This window comes from Mobula birostris, chromosome 14 (genome assembly GCF_030028105.1).
Source record: "Mobula birostris isolate sMobBir1 chromosome 14, sMobBir1.hap1, whole genome shotgun sequence".
NCBI classification, from domain to species: domain Eukaryota; kingdom Metazoa; phylum Chordata; class Chondrichthyes; order Myliobatiformes; family Myliobatidae; genus Mobula; species Mobula birostris.
Genome location: NC_092383.1, coordinates 1021207 through 1040186, shown reverse-complemented (window position 1 = coordinate 1040186; position 18980 = coordinate 1021207). Strand labels below are relative to the sequence as shown.

Below are 18980 nucleotides of genomic sequence, written 5' to 3'. Positions count from 1 at the left end.
ATACTGTGACAGGAATCCGTCCTGGACACACTTAACAAACTCTGCCCCATCTAAATCCTTGGAACTAATCATGTGCCAATCAATATTAGGGAAGTTAAAGTCACCCATGATAACAACTACATAATATACTGGGTGGGCACAGGAGTACATTCAGCCAGAGACTCATTCCACTGAGATGCAATACTGAGCGTCTTAAGAAGTTATTCCTGCCTGTGGCTATCAAACTTTACAACTCCTCCCTTGGAGGGTCAGACACCCTGAGCCATTAGGCTGGTCCTGGACCTATTTCCTGGCATAATTTACATATTACTATTTAATTATTTATGGTGCAACTGTAACGAAAACCAATTTCCCCCAGGATCAATAAAGTATGACTATAACTATGGGAGTCGGAGGTTCTGTGGTTTGGCTGAGGATAACCCTAACCCACCCTGACCCAGACCCGGAGCCTAACTCTAACCCACCCTGACCCAGACCCGGAGCCTAACTCTAACCCACCCTGACCCAGACCCGGAGCCTAACCCTAACACACCCTGACCCAGAGCCCACACTTGGTTGGTAGTCCAGGGTCTCTAGACAATACAGTTATGATTGTTTTTATTTTGTCAACCCCTCCCTCACTCTCTCCATCTCCCGTTATTCCCTCATCCCCCCTCTCTCTCTCCGTCCCCTTCTCCCTCTCCCCAGGACACGCTACTACCATCTGGTGCCTCACTTGGCCGGCGTCCCGATGCCGGAGTCGGGCAGCGTCAGTGGGCGGCGGCCCAGGGCCACAGGTCAGACAGGCCTCGGGAACTCGGGCAACAGTTGCTATCTGAACTGCGCCCTGCAGTGCCTGAAGCACAGCGAGCCGCTGGCTGAATACTTCCTCAGCGGGGCCTACAGTCGCCATCTCAACCGGTGCGAGAGGGGGAGGGAGAATGGGGTAAGGGGAGGCCGGGGGGATTGTGATGAGGTGAGGGGTGCAGCACTTCCTCAGCGGGGCCTACAGTCGCCATCTCGACCAGAGAGGGGGGAGGGGAGGGGAGGGGAGGGCGAGGTTGTGGATTGCGTGGTAGAGTTTGTAGAGGGGTTGAAGAAAGGGGAAGGGAAGGAGAGAGGAAGAGAGAGAAAGGGAACAGGTGAGGGGAGCTGGATGGGTGGTGGTGAGGGGAGTGGGATGGGTGGGGGTGAGAATGGGTGGTGGTGAGGGGAGCGGGATGGGGGTGTGAGAATGGGTGGTGGTGAGGGGAGCGGGATGGGGGTGTGAGAATGGGTGGTGGTGAGGGGAGCGGGATGGGGGTGTGAGAATGGGTGGTGGTGAGGGGAGCGGGATGGGGGTGTGAGAATGGGTGGTGGTGAGGGGAGCGGGATGGGTGGGGGTGAGAATGGGTGGTGGTGAAGGGTGGGGTTGAGAATGGGTGGTGGTGAAGGGTGGGGTTGAGAATGGGTGGTGGTGAGGGGAGCGGGATGGGGGTGTGAGAATGGGTGGTGTTGAGGGGAGCGGGATGGGTGGGGGTGAGAATGGGTGGTGGTGAAGGGTGGGGTTGAGAATGGGTGGTGGTGAAGGGTGGGGTTGAGAATGGGTGGTGGTGAGGGGAGCGGGATGGGGGTGTGAGAATGGGTGGTGTTGAGGGGAGCGGGATGGGTGGGGGTGAGAATGGGTGGGGTTGAGAATGGGTGGTGGTGAAGGGTGGGGGTGAGAATGGGTGGTGGTGAGGGGAGCGGGATGGGTGGAGGTGAGAATGGGTGGTGGTGAGGGGAGCGGGATGGGTGGGGGTGAGAATGGGTGGTGGTGAGGGGAGCGGGATGGGTGGGGGTGAGAATGGGTGGTGGTGAGGGGAGCGGGATGGGTGGGGTGATGGGAGAAGCTGGGCTGTGGATGAAGGGTGAACCAGCTCTGGGTTATCAGATTTGGGTTAGACTCAGCTCTGACCGACGTTCCCGGTGTATAGAGGCCGAGGGGAGATCTCCAATGCCTTCTCGGCTTTGTTGATGAACATGTGGCTGGGGGACTACATGTATGTCTTCCCGGATGAGGTGAAGAGAGTTCTTGGGAAAGCGCACCCGTCATTCTCTGATGGGAGCCAGCAGGACGCACAGGAACTTCTGCTGTTTTTCCTCAATGTTCTGCATTCTGATCTGAAGAAGGTGAGTGACTATGGCAAACGCTTTTCCTGCAGGGTTGGGGGGCATTTTACTGTGAAGAGCTGTCAGCGCTGTACTTCCCTGTCAACCAGACTCTGACACTAATGCCAGCCCTGCCTGTTCGTGCCCTTTTCCTCAGGAAATTTATTTCATTCATAACACTTACAACTGGGCAACTCACGTTATTCATTGTACCAGGCCACCACTCTACTTGCTTACAATGTTCATGTTATCTGCCCACGGCTGTGATCGTTCTTCCACACAGGAATGGGGTTTACAACACCTGGGCTGCACGGGGAGAATGCATGAACAGCGCTGGTGGTTGAGATCGAACCTGGGTTGCTGGCAGTGTGAGGCAGTACCCTGCCTCACCATTGATCTCTGACCAAATGCTGTGTGGGTCTGCAGCCTGTACGCCTGTCCTTTACAGAACGACAGTGAAATGAAAGATGTTCTGTGCTTAGTCCACAGGCGTGAGGAATGTGGAAACATCAATTGTTACGAGGCTTTTCCAGGGGCAACTGAGCTACATCAAGCTCTGCCTGAATTGTTACCACAACTCCAGTCAAACAGAGAGCTTCCTGAGCCTCTCTCTGCCGATGCCTCCAGACAGAATATGTTCCATTCAGGTAAACACTCACCATTACATAATGCATTTTCGATGAACTAACACCAAATCAGATCCCTTCGGGACAGTGAAGAAGAAATTGCTAGACTGGAACCTTCTGTTTTCAAGAGGTTGCAGGGAAGAGGGAGAAAATTCTGAAGTTGCTGCAAGAGGGCATGGAGATTCCGTGAAATGGTAGGAAAGAGACTGGGAGTTGGGTAGTTCTCCGAGGGAAAGCGTTGGGGATGAGGGAATCTGAACCGAACTTGCACCAGGCTGGTTAGAACCACAATCTCTGCTCCAACTAGCAGAAGCAGGAGATATGAAACTCACCATCCATATCTGTGGAATCTATCAGCGACAGTGTTGTGAAATGGTATCTGCTTGCTGGTACTCAGTGTGGGTTTCACCAGGAGCACTCCTGCCCGTGGCTGCAACACAGACTGAAGAACAGATTACTGGGATAGTACACGACCAGGCCATTTCTGCAGAAACCACAGTGGTGGAGGCATTAGGGTTAGTTAGAGAACAGCAGCGTGGATCGGTTAAAGAAAACTTGAATTAACTAACTACTCAGGGTTTCTGATGAAGCAATTAGGGAAAAGTGACTGGTGAGCTATATATGGACTTCTAAATGATACGGTCAGAACATTGTGAGGGAGCTGCCTGGTCGGTTCCTGATTGATAGTTAGAACACTGGGAGCCAGCTGGAAGCAGGAACCAGGTTGTGTTTCAGACTAGATGAGATTGCAGAAATGCTCGATGTACACCACCTGTTAACAAATCTGTAATTGCTGGAGATACATGGAAATGGCCAAAAGGGAGCTGGATGGTTTAATCACAAGCGAGTCTGCAGATGCTGGAAATCCAGAGCAACACACACGAAATACTGGAGGAACTCAGCAGGTCAGGCAGCATCCATGGAAATGAATATAAACAGTCCAGTGGATGGTTTGATAATGTGAAGCATTTTGTTTGAGGAATGGCAAAAGGCAATGTAAACCGGAGATGAGAACAGAGAGCTGTGGTGAAGGAAGCAGCCCAGAATGTTGGTCCAACCTGGTAGTAATACAGCCTCCACGGTACAGTAAGAACTGATTAGGAACCCATGTGGGCTCCACCTCTGGGAAGTCATGTCTTTTCAAATCTGGTTCTTTAGAAAAGGTGACAGCAGTAGGAAGTTAGCAGTCACAGTCAGAGGTCAGTGGAGATTGAGCAACAGATTGGATGAGCCCAGCGCTGTACGCAACGACCGAAAGAGGGGCGAGTGAGAGTGAGTGTGTGTGTGTGTGTGTGTGTGTGTGAGTGTGTGTGTGTGTGAGTGTGTGAGTTTGTGTGTGTGTGAGTGAGAGTGTGAGAGTGTGTGAGTGAGAGTGTGTGTGAGTGAGTGTGTGTGTGAGTGTGAGTTTGTGTGAGTGTGTGTGTGAGTGAGTGAGAGTGTGTGTGAGTGTGTGAGTGAGTGAGAGTGTGAGTGAGTGTGAGTGAGAGTGTGTGAGTGAGAGTGTGTGTGTGTGTGTGTGTGTGTGAGTGAGAGTGTGTGTGAGTGTGTGAGAGTGAGAGACAGAGAGAGAGATTGTCTGTCTGTCTGATCAGGGCCCTGCTAACAATGGCTGTTAATTTCAGGATTGCTTCAGGCTGTTTTTTAAAGAAGAGGTTCTGAGCTCGAGAGACCGGCCTTACTGCTCCTTCTGCAGCCAGAAGCAGGACCAGATGGAGAGTATCCAGCTGCTGAAAGCTCCAGACATCATCATCATTCACCTGAAGCGGTGAGTGCTCCCCTCAGCCCCTGGCTGGGTGGGTGCTCCCCTCGGCCCCTGGTTGGGTGGGTGCTCCCCTCGGCCCCCGGCTGGGTGGGTGCTCCCCTCGGCCCCCGGCTGGGTGGGTGCTCCCCTCGGCCCCTGGCTGGGTGGGTCTCCCCTCACCCCCAGCTGGGTGGGTGCTCCCCTCGGCCCCCGGTTGGGTGGGTGCTCCCCTCGGCCTCCGGCTGGGTGGGTGCTCCCCTCGGCCCCCGGCTGGGTGGGTCTCCCCTCACCCCCGGCTGGGTGGGTGCTCCCCTTGGCCCCCGGTTGGGTGGGTGGAGGGAACACAGGCCCTGGTGCTGGGAGACAGCCACGGTCACCCCAGTGTAACCCCTGCAAGGAGCAGTTGGAGCTTTCCTTGACACAGCTGCCTTGTAGCTCAGAGCACTGAGTCGATGTTGCCACAGTCTGATAGCTCTCTGGCTGAGATCCAGCCGAGGCATGCTGTGCTCCTGTGTGTAGCTGTGCTCTGTGTGTAGAAGTCACCATCAGCAGAGGGGACGTTCTGCCCCTCTGCCCGCACTGCTGTTTGTCAAGCTATCACCCCACAGTTGTTCACTGGCTCTACGATTTAACCAATTTACATAATAAATCCCATTCCTCTTCACCAGCTTTGAATCAGGTGACAATGGACACAGGAAACTGAGCAGCATGGTGACCTTTCCGCTGCAAGACCTCGACCTGACCCAGTATACAACCACTCCAGCAACTCAACACCCAAAGTACCAGCTGTACGCCGTGGTGGTGAGTCTGGTCCCTTGTCAAGGGGGCCATTCGAGGGGCAAGGCAGTGAGGGCTGGTCCTGTGTGTGGGGATGGGCAGTACTAATCCCCTCTCTCTTCAGGGTATGTGTGGAACCCACAATACAGATGGAAGTGAAAGATCAGGCAGGTGAAACTTTAAAAATAGTTGTACTGGAACAACAGGCCAATCGGCCCATTCATATGAGGATGGCTGATTATTGACCTTAAAAGTACATTTCCCTGGAATCTACATACCCCTGATAGCTATCCTGTGCATTAGAAATTATTCATTCTCCTCCACAAGTACCTACAGTCCCTGAATTTCTACATACCAATGTCACAGCCACTTTCACCATCTTGTGTGTGAAGACATTTCTCTTCTCTTCATACAAGACATTGATCAGGCCTCACTCGTGCTGTGTGCAGTTCACACTGCAGAGATGATGTGGTAGTGATGGAGAATGTGGAAGAGATGCACCAGGATATTACCTGGAATGGACAATTGTAGGAGAGTTTGGACAGGTTGGAGTTATTCTCCCTGACATGAAGGTGGTTATGGGGTGATCTCAGAAAGATTTATAACATCCTGAGGGGGAGTAAAGAGGATAGATAGTTGGAAACTTTTTCCCCAGGGAAGGAATGTCTTGAACTAGAAGGCACAGATTTAAGGTGAGGTTGCAAAAAGGATGGGTTGTCCCTTAATCCTGGGGGGACCAATACCCTGGCATGGAGGCTTGCAAAGGCTATTGGGGAGAGTTTAAACTAGAATTGCTGGGGGGCGGGAACCGAACTGGAGAGACGGAGGAAGAGGCAGTTGGCTCACAAATAGAGAAAGCTTGTGGACAGTGTGAGAGGGAGGATAGGCAGGTGATAGAGAAGGGATGCGCTCAGACCAATGGTTTGAGATGTGTCTATTTTAATTCAAGGAATATTGTGAACAAAGCGGATGAGCTTAGAACGTGGATTAGTACTTGGAGCTATGATGTTGTGGCCATTACAGAGACTGGGATGGCTCAGGGGCAGGAATGGTTACTTCGAGTACCAGGCTTTAGATGTTTCAGAAAGGATAGAGAGGGAGGCAGAAGAGGTGGGGGCGTGTCACAGCTGCAGAAAAGGAGGAAGTCATGGAGGGATTGTCTATGGGGTCTCTGTGAGTGGAGGTTAGGAACAGGAAGGGGTCAATAACTCTACTGGGTGTTTTTTAAAAAAACATAGACCACCCAATAGTAACAGGGACATCAAGGAGCAGATGGGGAGACAGATTCTAGAGAGATGTAATAATAACAGGGTTGTCAGGGTGGGAATTTTAATTTCCCAAATATTGATTGGCATGTCCCTAGAGTGAGAGATTTAGATGGGGTGGAGTTTGTTAGGTGTGTTCAAGAGGGTTTCTTGACACAATATGTAGATAAGCCTACAAGAGGAGATGCTGTACTTGATCTGGTAATGGAAAATGTACCTGGTCAGGTGTCAGGTCTCTCAGTGGGAGAGCATTTTGAAGACAGTGATCACTATCTACTTTACCCATGGCACTGGAGAGGGATAGGAACAGACCAGTTAGGAAAGCGCTTAATTGGAGTCAGGGGAAATAAGAGGCTATCGGACAAGAACTTGGAAGGATAAATTGGAAACAGGTGTTGTCAGGGAAATGTACAGAAGAAATGTGGCAAATGTTCAGGGGACATTTGATTGGAGTTCTGCATAGGTACGTTCCAATGAGACAGGGCAGGGATATTAGGGTACAGGGACCATGGTGCACAAAGGCTGTTGTAACTCTAGTCAAGAAGAAAAGAAGAGCTTACGTAAGGTTAAAAAAAACTAGGTAATGATAGAGATCTAGAAGATTATAAGACTAACAGGAAAGAGCTTAAGAATGAAATTAAGAGAGCCAGAAGGGGCAATGAGGAGGCCTTGGTGGATAGGATTAAGGAAAACCCCCGGAGGATTGGAGGGTTGTGGATGTTGTTCCCTTATTCAAGAAAGGGAGTAGAGATAACCCAGGAAATTATAGACCAGTGAGTCTTACTTCAGTGGTTGGTAAACTGATGGCGAAGATTCTGAGGGGCAGGATTTATGAACATTTGGAGAGGCATAATATGATTAGGAATAGTCAGCATGGCTTTGTCAAAGGCAGGTTATGCCTTATGAGCCTGACTGAATTTTTTGAGGATGTGACTAAACACATTAACAAAGATAGAGCTGTAGATGTAGTGTATATAGATTTCAGAAAGGCATTTGATAAGGTATCCCATGCAAGACTTATTGAGAAAGTAAGGAGGCATGGGATCCAGAACTGGTTTGCCCACAGAAGGCAAAGAGTTGTTTGTAGACAGGTCATATTCTGCATGGAGGTCGATGACCAGTGATATGCCTCAGGGATCTGTTCTGGGACCCCTACTCTTTGTGATTTTTATAAATGACCTGGATGAGGAAGTGGAGGAATGGGTTAGTAAGTCTGCTGATGACGCAAAGGTTGGGGGTGTTGTGGATGGTGTGGAGGGCTGTTAGAGGTTACAGCAGGACATTGATAGGATGCAAAACTGGGCTGAGAAGTGGCAGATGAAGTTCAACCTAGATAAGTGTGAGGTGGTTCATTTTGGTGGGTCAAATATGACGACAGAATACAGTATTAATAGTAAAACTCTTGGCAGTGTGGAGAATCAGAGGGATCTTGGGGTCTGAGTCCATAGGACACTCAAAGCAGCTGCACAGGCTGACTCTGTGGTTAAGAAGGCATACAGTACATTGGCCTTCATCAACCGTGGGATTGAGTTTAGGAGCCAAGAGGGAATGTTGCAACTATAAAGGACCCTGCTCAGACCCCACTTGGAAACTATAAATGATTGAATGTTGAAAGGAATGGACAGAGTGGATGTGGCAAAGTTGTTTCCCATGATGGGGGAGTCTAGTACGAGAGGGCATGACTTGGGGATTGAAGGGTGCCCATTCAGAACAGAGATGCGAAGAAATATTTTTAGCCAGAGGGTGGTGAATCTATGGAATTTGTTGCCACGGGAGGCAGTGGAGGCCAAGTCATTGGGCATATTTAGGGCAGAGATTGATAGGTATCTGAGTAGCCAGGGCATCAAAGGTTATTGTGAGAAGGTGGGGGAGTGGGACTAAATGGGAGAATGGATCAGCTCATGATAAAATGGTGAAGCAGAATCGATGGGCCGAATGGCCGACTTCTGCTCCTTTGTCTTACAGTCTTATGGAGTACTGTGCTCAGTTCTGGTCGCCTCACTACAGGAAGGATGTGGAAAACATAGAAAGGGTGCAGAGGAGATTTACATGGATGTTGCCTGGATTGGGGAGCTACAGAGCTACTGCCTCATGAGAATAGGTTGAGTGAACTCGGCCTTTTCTCCTTGGAGCGACAGAGGATGAGAGGTGACCTGATAGAGGCATGTAAGATGATGAGAGGCATTGATTGTGTGGATAGTCAGAGGCTTTTTCCCAGGGCCGAAATGGCTAGCATGAAAGGGCACAGTTTTAAGGTGTTTGTAAGTGGCTACAGAGGATATGTCAGGGCTAAGTTTTTTTTACACAGAGAGTGGTGAGTGCGTGGAATGGGCTGCCAGCGACAGTGGTGGAGGCGGATATGATAGGGTCTTTTAAGAGACTCCATGTACCTATCCAGGAGCTCAGAAAAATAGAGGGCTATGGGTAACCCTAGGTAATTTCTAAGGTAAGGACATGTTTGGCACAGCTTTGTGGGCCGAAGGGCCTGTATTATGCTGTAGGTTTTCTATGTTTTTATGTGAGAGGGATGAGTTTTTCCACATAGATAATAGTGAATATTAGGTATGAACTGCGAGAGGAAGTGGTAGGGCAGACACAATGACAACATCTAAAAGGTGTTTAAACTGGCATTCAGATAGGAAAAGTGTAGATGGATATGGTTTTCAATTGCTCAAATTCTCTCAGCAGAACCTTCTTCTGAATCCTGCCTTTGCTATTGGTACCTTAGTGAGATGCCCCGGGTCAGCAGCATGTACTTTGAGTCAGTCTTTACACTGGTACTCATCATAGACCAGAGAAATTAGGAATTTGTGCCAACTCATCTCTCACCGCTACAAGTACTTAGTGAGCCATATCACAATGCAATACGTACCTCTCGATATACACAGAACCCTCAATAACATGGTGGCAGTCATATAGCAGCTAGTGTAGCAGTTCAATCCCCGATACTGTCTGCGTGGAGTTTGTATATTCTCCCCAGGACTACATCGGCTTCCTCTAATTCCAAAAACCTACAAATTTGTAACGCTCAATAAGTTGTGGGCCTGGCATGTTGGTGCTGGAGGCTGATGAGACTTGTGGGCTGCCTCCAGCACATCCTCGGACTGTGCTGGTCGTTGACATGAACAATGCATTTCACTGGACGTAACAAATAAAGCTGATTTTCATCTTTACATAGGGACATTTTTACTCAGAACATTAAAAGTTGATATTTGTGTGTTTTCTACAGAACCACACTGGTACCTTGGAGAGTGGTCACTATACTGCCTTCTGCAAGAATCCACTGACACAGAACTGGCATGAATTCAATGATGCAAAAGTGACCAGCATTTCTGAGCAGAAAATCCAGTCACCAGCAGCCTACATACTCTTCTATAATTGTGTGAATTTCTAGTGGTCACAGTAAGGGTGTCTCTCATCACTGTCATAACCATAACTCAGCTTTCATCCTGTACTTGTCCTAGATGGAAGCAATCATGATAAATTATGAAATCTTGGCTAACATCTGCTGTTATTTTGTTGGTTATTGTCTTAAGTGGACAATGTTTCACAAATTAAAAGAAATCCCTCTTAACAGTTGGCATTGCAGTATGCAATCACTTTCATGCCTGGCATTAAACAGGTTTCACAACACTCTGGACCCAATCATTTACCTGAATTTTGAAATCTAGTTAAGAACATAGTTTGCTTGGCACAATCTACTTGCCCGAGAAGGTGCATCAGATGTTTTAGTACAATGTTTTTCCACATGCACAGTGGTGGCAGTGGAACGTTTTACTAGTGATCATGGGTGGTGGTGGGGGCCCTGACAGGAATAAGTCAGTCTTCACTTGCACCTAAGTTACACTGTTTTTCTTTTCCTGACACATCAACCCCATCGAAGATCTGTTCTTGCTTACAGGACAATTACAGTCCTTAAGGGGCAAAACAGCTGATTTGTTAACCTTAACAGAACAACTGCAAGTAGCTGAAAGTTTATAAATTTAAGGAAGCTAGTTAGTAAGTGCTTTCTAGCTAAACCCATTGCAATGTATTCACGATGTCTCCACTACCACCTTTTGCCTTCTACCAGCGAGCCAATTTTGCATCCAATTTGTTATCTCCTCTTGTAGACTAAGTACTGAACTTTCTGGATCAGCCAACCATGCAAGACTATCAAAGGCCACGTTAAAGACCATGTAGACAAAATCATCAATCCTTTTGGTCATCCCCTCAAAAAACTGAACAACAATTCTTCGTACCTATGGTGGAATAGCAAGGTGCTTAACAAAAATGACAAACGATAAACAAATCCAAAGTTGAGCAAATGATCTGTTGAATCAGTGTTTAATATCGAAGAAAAATACAGAAAAGTGCTAACAAAACATAACAGATCTCCTAATGTGAAGTATTAAAATAACACAAATTATATAGGTATGTAGTACGAGGGGTGCTGCAGAAATAAATGCATGAGATGGATTGTCTTATAAGCCAACTATAAATACACAAGGCCTATTCCTAGCCGTTCCCTCAGTGATCCACAGATGTTGCCATCACACTGGAAGACAATCTTTATAGTAATAGTTTAATCATTTCAAATAAAGTTGATATTACCAGATATTTTAGTAATTCAAATGGAATATTTAGTGTTGCTGCACCAGGACACAGATCAATTAAGGACAGCAAATTGTAAACCATCGATATAGACAGTCAGCTAATCTCTTTGATGTGATTTAAGACCTTCCATAATTATGTGTTGCCTTGGGCTGAACTCCAGCATGAGATATCACTGTAGAAACAGACAAATAAGCATTCAAATTAAGTTCCTTAAAGTGCTATTCTAGATAGTTATGCATCAGCTTGTTTCTAGATTCTAACTTCTATTTGGTGCATGCGTATTGGGATTAAATGCTTTGGACTGCTGCCTGTGCAGTTTGCAGTCTCTTCTGAGTGTGTTGTCATCGGATAATTGCCATCTCCTGCCACTGACATACAACATTTACAATGTGCAGTGCAAGACTCCACTGAAACAAAAACTGGAGCAACAGCAAAAAAAAATCACAGGTGAAGCCAAAGTAACCAGTGCACAACCATTGTGACATCAGGGATGTAAAGAAAGCCAAGGAAGGGAGAGGTGCTCCATAACAGAAAGTGATTACTGTATACTGTACTTCATACCTATTCCTGCAATAACATCCATGCTCAGTTACTCCACACACGATGGTTAATTAATTTACTTTTACATTTTCAAATAAAAGAAGCTACTCTTTGAAAAATACTAATTTTCAAGAGTACTGTGAAATTTGTACAACCCTGGCAGGATATGGCTTTAACGTGACCCACTTTCTTGAGCCTCTCCCACAAGAGGAATTTGGTTTTTTAACTTTCTCCCTGATTCTTTGAGGCAGATTTGGTATCTCCTGCCAACTCTGTTCAGCTCTACCCTCACAACCTTAAGTAATTGACAGGGAAGATTAGAGCTTGGAGGAGAAGACCAATTTGTTCTATATCCTTTGTACACATTAAACAATTGTTACGTTACTCCTTAACTTTCAAACTTCACGGGAATGCAAGGCTGGACGGTGCAAAGTCATTCAGCTCCAGTTTCATGGGGCCCCTCCCATACCGGTGCCTTGAGGGGTGAATCCAGCTCTACGGATGAGGTCTGAGTTATAACGTCACCCCTCCCTTCTAACCCTGGACCAACATTCTATCATACACTATTTTCCGTAGCCTTCCCTGAAGGGAAGGCAGGGAATTTCAACGATATCAGCCACCTTGTTGGAAAGTAGATAGCAGTAGAGGTTACGGGGGATTTCACATTTCTCCACTGCAGCTAACTTCGGCCACACTGGTACACCAGTCTGCACTAGTACCTCAGCAATTCTATAGGAACATGTCTGCACCGGTGTGGAAATTGTCTCCTAATAAAGAGAACGATCACTCATTAGCAAGTCAGACTGGTTGTTTGAATTAACAGATTAGTATATTTTATACACACAGCTTTTGCAAAAGTCTGAAAATAATCTGCAGTACACTTTTGGATAAGTTCAGGTGCAGCACAGTTACATCTTCAGTTCAGCACAGTTACATCTTCAGTTCAGCACTTGCTCTGGTTTTAGGTAGAAATATAGGCAACATTACTTCAAAAAAAAAAGTATTACTTTTTTTAAAAGTATTTATAGCTTATATACACACACACACAGACATTTTGTGCAGTCTGCAGTTATTATGTACAGATACAGTCCCATCAGTTTATGTTTCTCCCAGTTATTTTACAGAGTACAGAAAGATTCACTATAACTGATCTAGAAAGGCCAGTACAACAGGAAGTTATTGGAGAGAATCAAACAAGTATTTCTGTCTTATGAAGCAATGAAATTCTGGCTTGTGGAACTATTGCAAAACTACAAACTCCACTCGGGAACAGGATTTGACATTCTTGTAATCATTCTAATAGAGGTTTTAGATTCTGTTGCATAACTAAAGTTCACCTTTCTGGGATGCAGATACTGTGAGCACAATGGACAGTCACCTAGTTATGCTGTCATTGTGGAAGTGTTTGCTTCTGCGTTGTCTCTCTAATTACATGCCCAACGCAGCCAGGTATAACACAGAGAAGTGTGAAGTGCTGAATGCTGCTATGTGGCTAAGTCAGCTACACAAAGCTCCAATGAGCTGTAGAAGAGGATGTAGGCAGCAGACGACCTCACTGAGGAAGCAGATATCTCCGAGACTTCGTGGTCATCAAATTTGAACCAGCGTTGCTTCACTGCATTCTTACAGTAGGCTGTGTAGTGCCCTCCATCCAGTCCTCCATAATGGTTCTAATCCAAATTAAAAACATTAAACCACATCAGCAATATCTTCAGACTGTCTAATGATGTCACCGTTATAGAGCAATTGATTTTCGGAAATTGACGCAGGTAATAATTGTTGACTGCAATGAGGGTTCATTTAACCAGAAGAGGCCAAGTGTAAATTACACAGAGCTGTCGAGCTGGAAATGCCAGGGGTCTGAATCAGGCCCAAGAGTACTGCCCATTCCTTGTGTCAGGAGGGAGTGGGATGAGGGGTAGACCAACAGAGAAATAGTGTCAGTAGTCAGAATGGGAGGTGGGGAAGGGGCAAGGGGAGTTGGGAATCTCAATCAAACCTACCAAACATTGAAAGTCCTAGTTAGAGTTTATGTGGAGAGGATGTTTCCTATAGTGGAGAGTCTAGGACCAGAGGGCATAGCCACAGAATACAGCGATGTACATTTAGAACAGAGATGAACAGAGGTTTCTTTAGCCAGGGGGTGGTGAATCTGTGGAATTCATTGCCACAGGCAGCTGTAGAGGCCAAGTGTTTATGTATACTTAAAGAGAAGGTTGATAGGTTCTTGATTTGCAAGGTTGCTGGGAGGAGGCAAGAGAATAGGGTTGAGAGGGATAATAAGTTTGCCATAATGGAATGGTGGAGCAGACTCGTTGGGCCAATTGGCCTAATTCTGCTCCTATGTCATGTCAGAAATATCTGGATCACTGTGCACAAGCCTCATCCACTTCTAACTTTGCTTCCACTCTGAACTCTCATTACACACTGTAATCAAACAGGAAATGCTCACATCACTGAGAAGGTGGAGAAACAGTTCATGTTTCAGGTTGTAGACATCCTATTTGGACTAACTGGACCACTGGGTTTTCCTCTGGGGCAGAGGTAGAGGTGAACTGTAAGATGCCTTCTATGGTCACTGATCCCAAGTAACCTTTTCTCTACCAAGTCCATCTATTCTCTGGACACGCTAAACCATTTCTGCTCCATCTATACCCTTAGCACTGTGGCAATCATAGTCAATATTATGGCAGTTAAAATTACCCATTACAATCCCATTATTTGGACACCTGTCTGCAATTCTCATACATATTTTATCCTGTAACTCCCACCGATTCTGGAGAGGAGAAAAACCTCTAGTATAATTTTATCAAAGTAATTGTAGGTTTATGAGAGGAGAAATATTTAAAAGGAGATCCTAGGGGCAGCTTTTTGCATATAGGGGATGGGGGGTGCAGTATATAGAAGAAGTGTCAGGGACAGGTACAATATTAATTCTTAAAAACAAAGAGCTAAGAGTCTTTCATATTAGCAAAAGATGACCATAAGACATATGAGCAAATTAGGCCATTTGGCCCATCAAGTCTGCTCAGCCATTCCATCATGGCTGATTTATTATCCGTCTCAACCCCATTCTCCAGCCTTCTCCCCATAACTTTTGACACCCTGATTAATGAAGATCCTATAACTTCTGCCTTAAATATACCCAATGGCCTGGCCTCCATAGCTTTCTGTGGCAATGAATTCCACAAACTTAGCACCCTCTGGCTAACAAAATTTTCTTCATCTCTGTTGAAAGTGGATAGATTATCCCTGCTGATGCATGACTGTGTTGCAGGATTCAGGTCAAACTGTTTACGGATGACACAGCAGTGGACGGCCTCATCAAGAGCGATGAGACTGAGTATGGAGAGGAAGTGGAGCAGCTGGTGGATTGGTGTGAGAAGAACAACCTAAGCCTGCACTTAGAGGAGACCAAGGGAATCAATGTGGACTTCAGGAAGTTGCAGATTAAACATCCCCATCTGTGAATACATGGCTCCTCAACAGACAGAGTTAAGTGCACCAAGTCCCTGGGAATTCACATCACAGATGACCTCACCTGGTCCCTTTATATCACCTCCCTGAACATGGCGTTACAGCAGCACCTTCATTTTTGAAGGAGGTGGTTCCCTCTCCCTCCACTCCTGCCCATTGTAACTGAACTTTACAGGAGCACCATTGAGAACGACCTGACAAGTTGCATCTCCATCTGGTCTGGAAGCAGCCGAGCATCGGACTGGAAGTCTGTATAAAGGACTGGCAGAACAGCTGTGAGGAACATAGGGGTCTCTCTACCATCCATCAGGGACATTTATTAGGAGTGCTGTGTATGGAGGGCCCTTAGTATTATTAATCCCACCCATCCATCCAACATCCTGATTGTAGCCTTGAGGAGAGGGAAACCCGAGGTCCGTGAGCCAGTAATCATCGGAGGTGGAGAGGGTCAGTAACTTTAAATTCCTGGGTGTCACTATCTCAGAGGACCTGTCATATAAATAATATTGTGAAGAAAGCACAACAGCGCCTCTACTTCCTCAGGAGTCTGTGGAGGGTCGGCATGTCATCGAAAACCTTGGCAAACTTCTATAGATGTGTGGTGGAAAGTCTGCTGACTGGCCACATTATGGCCTGGTATGGGAACAACAATGCCTTGGAGTGGAAAATCCTACAAAAGGTAGTGGATTCAATCCAGTACACCACGGGCACAGTCTACCCAGCCATTGAGCACATCTACATGAGACGTTGCTGCAGAAAAGCAGCTTCCATCAACATAGATCCTCATCACTCAGGTTCTCACAGCTGCCATCAGGTAGATGGGACAGGAGCCTCAGGACTCGCACCACCAGGTTCAAGAACAGTTACTACCCCTCAACCATCAGGCTCTTGAACAAAAGGGGCCGGCTACACTCATTTGAGGGCTCTGTTATTTCACGCTTATTTATTGCCGTTTATTTCTATCTATATTTGTACAGCTTGATTACAGTGTAGTTACTGTTCTACAGATTTGCTAAATATCTCAGGGTTGTATGTGGTGACATGTATGTACTCCGGTAACAATTTTACTTTGAACTTTGACTTTCTACCATCAGGCAGGAGACACTGCTGCATAAAAACAAGAACGGTTAGGAAGGGAAATGATCTCTTCCCTCAGGCCATTAGGCCTCTGAACTCCCTGCTGCATCGCATCCGATGTGTCGCTAATTAATTGGTTCTGTACTTACGATATTTAATTTATGCAATTTACTTTGTTTATTTGTGCATTATTCAACTGGAGATTTTATCCTTACTTTCATAAATTATTGTGTGTTATATGTAAAACTGCTTTACACCCTAGATCGGAGAAACGTTTTCTCGTTTGATGGTATATAAGTATATAGTTAAATGACAAAAAACTTGACTTGACTCGACTCTACTCTAAGGCAGTACCCTCTGGTCCTAAACTGCCCCACTATAGGAAACACCCCTTTCAAACTTCACCCTTGCTTTTATATTCTAATCCTCTTGAAGTCAATGCTAACACTGCACTTGCCATCCTTACCATCGACTCTACCTGCAAGCTAACCTTTAAGGAATCCTGCACAAGGATTTTGCTCCCCATTTAGAAAACAGTACACATCTTTATACCTTTTGCCAAGGTGCATGACCATGCACTTTGCTACACCATTTTATCTACCACTTCATTGCCCATTCACCTAACCTGACCAAGTCTTGCAGACAGCCTGCTTCCTCAACACTACCTGCCCCTCCACCTATCTTCATATAGTTCACAAAGCCATCAATACATTCAACCAAATCACTGACGCACAACACGAAAAGTAGCCCCAATACCAACCCTTGTGGAACACCACTAGGCAGCCAACTAGAAAAGGCTCCCTGTATTCCCGCTCTTTGCCCCCTGCAATCAGCCAATGCTCTATCTATGCTAATATCTTTCCTATAATACCATGGGCTCTTATCTTGCTGTTCAGCCTCATGTGCTGCACCTTGTCAAAAGTAGTCTGAAAATCCAAATAAACAACATCCACTGACTCACATTTGTCTATCCTGTCTGTTATTTCCTCAAAGAATTCCAACGGATTTGACAGGCAAGATTTCTCTTTGGAAAACTAAATGGACTTTGGCCTATTTTATCATGTGCGCCCAAGTACCTCAAAACCTCACCCTTAATAATAGACCTTAATGTCTTTTTATCCACTGAAGTCAGGCTAACTGGCCTATAATTTCCCTGTTAATGATTTAGATAATGGAATTGATGGCTTTGTGGCAAAGCTTGCAGATGATATGGAGATAGATGGAGGGGTAGGTAGTGCTGAGGAAGCGATGTGATTGCAGCAGGACTTAGACAAATTGGAAGAATGGGCAAAAAAAGTGACAGATGAAATAGTGTTGGGAAATGTATGCAATGCATTTTGGTAAAAGGAACAATAGTGCAGACTATTATCCAAATGGGGAGAAAATTCAAACACCAGAGGTGCAGAGGGACTTAGGAGTCCTTGTGCAAGACTCCCAGAAGGTTAATTTACAGGTTGAGTCTGTGGTAAAAGCGGCAAATGCAATGCTGGCATTTATTTCAAAGGAAAAAATATATAAAAGCAAGGAGATAATGCTGAGCTATTATAAGACACTAGTCAGGCTGCATTTGGAGTATAGTCAACAGTTTTGGGTCCCATATCTCAGAAAGGATATGTTCTCATTGGAGAGAGTACAGAGGAGATTCACAAGGATGATTCAGGAAATGAAGGGGTTAACATATGAGAAGCATTTGGCAGCTTTTGGCCTGTACTCACTAGAATTTAGAAGAATGCGGAGGGATCTGATTGAAACCTACGGAATATTGAAAGGACTAGAATAAGTGGACGTGGAAAGTATGTTTCCTATTGTGGGAGTGTCTAAACTAGAGGGCAAGAGGACACAACCTCAAACTGAGGGACGACCTTTTAGAACAGAGGTAGAGAGCAGTGAATCTGTGGAATGTTCTGCCACAGACTGAGGTGGAGGCCAAGTCTGTGGGTTTATTTAAAGCAGAAGTTGATCGTTTCCTGATTAGTCAGGACAAAGGATATGGTGAGAAGGCAGGTGTATGGGGTTGAGTGGGATCTAGGATCAGCCATGATGGGCTGAATGGCCTAATTCTGCTCCTATGTCTTAAGGTCTACGGCACAGAGAAGATTCACAATGATATTGTCTGGACTGGATGGCTTCAGTTTGCTGGCTTGGATATGCTGTTAATGCTGAAACAAAGGATGCTGAGCAGTAACGTGATATAGAGTGATGATACAAAATTACCAGAGGCATTGATAAGGTAGACAGCCAAAACCTGTTTCCCTTGAAAAGGTATCTGAAATGAGAGGGATTGCTTTACAGTCAGGAAGTGATTTAAAGGGAATCTAACAGGTAAATTGTCCATACAAGGAGCTGCCAGATGAGGTGGTGTGTCTATGCAGCCCCTCTTCCCTCAGTAAAACGACAGGCTCAGACACGCAGCAATAAATACCTACCGACACTGCATACAAATTGTATCTTTTCACGTTGTTCTTTGGACCAATCACGTAGTTTGACAACTCCAGATTCTCCAGCGGAAAGTCAACGTTGGTCTGGAGTTTCTGTTTCCATCTCCCCTCGTAAGAGAATCTGTGATTGAGAGCACAATGAGGTGAGAACCAAGCAGACTGCCAGTGACTTGGAGGCAATCTCTCACCCTTTGCCCAGTTTAGAAGGAGAGTACTGGCTGAGGAAAGGAGCTGAAGGGAAAGGGAGAGATTCTGCAGAGAACAGGGATTGGTGCAGCATTACAATCCACCATTCTACAGTCGCGTCGGCACGAACTCCAGCACAGTACAGTCC

At 46.1% G+C, this 18980-nt stretch overlaps 2 protein-coding genes across 6 annotated transcripts in view; one reads left to right on the top strand and one right to left on the bottom strand.

Moving 5' to 3' along the window:
• Positions 1 to 587: 587 nt before the first annotated feature.
• Positions 588 to 9939, top strand: LOC140209428 (ubiquitin carboxyl-terminal hydrolase 50-like). The gene is made up of 7 exons (XM_072277675.1): positions 588 to 635; positions 688 to 776; positions 1935 to 2130; positions 2592 to 2756; positions 4358 to 4500; positions 5145 to 5277; positions 9748 to 9939. The coding sequence occupies exons 1-7, from the start codon at positions 588 to 590 to the stop codon at positions 9910 to 9912; spliced, it is 939 nt and encodes a 312-aa protein (XP_072133776.1). The 3' UTR covers positions 9913 to 9939.
• Positions 9940 to 10828: 889 nt separating this feature from the next.
• Positions 10829 to 18980, bottom strand: part of usp8 (ubiquitin specific peptidase 8) — a 66024-nt gene continuing 57872 nt past the window's right edge. For all 5 annotated transcript variants that reach the window (XM_072277905.1, XM_072277902.1, XM_072277904.1 and 2 more), the window contains 2 exons: positions 18635 to 18767; positions 10829 to 13324 (listed from right to left, as the gene is read on the bottom strand). In XM_072277905.1, coding sequence (XP_072134006.1) covers positions 13139 to 13324; positions 18635 to 18767 — 319 coding nt within the window. In that variant the 3' untranslated portion in view covers positions 10829 to 13138. The remainder of the gene's footprint in view (positions 13325 to 18634; positions 18768 to 18980) is intronic.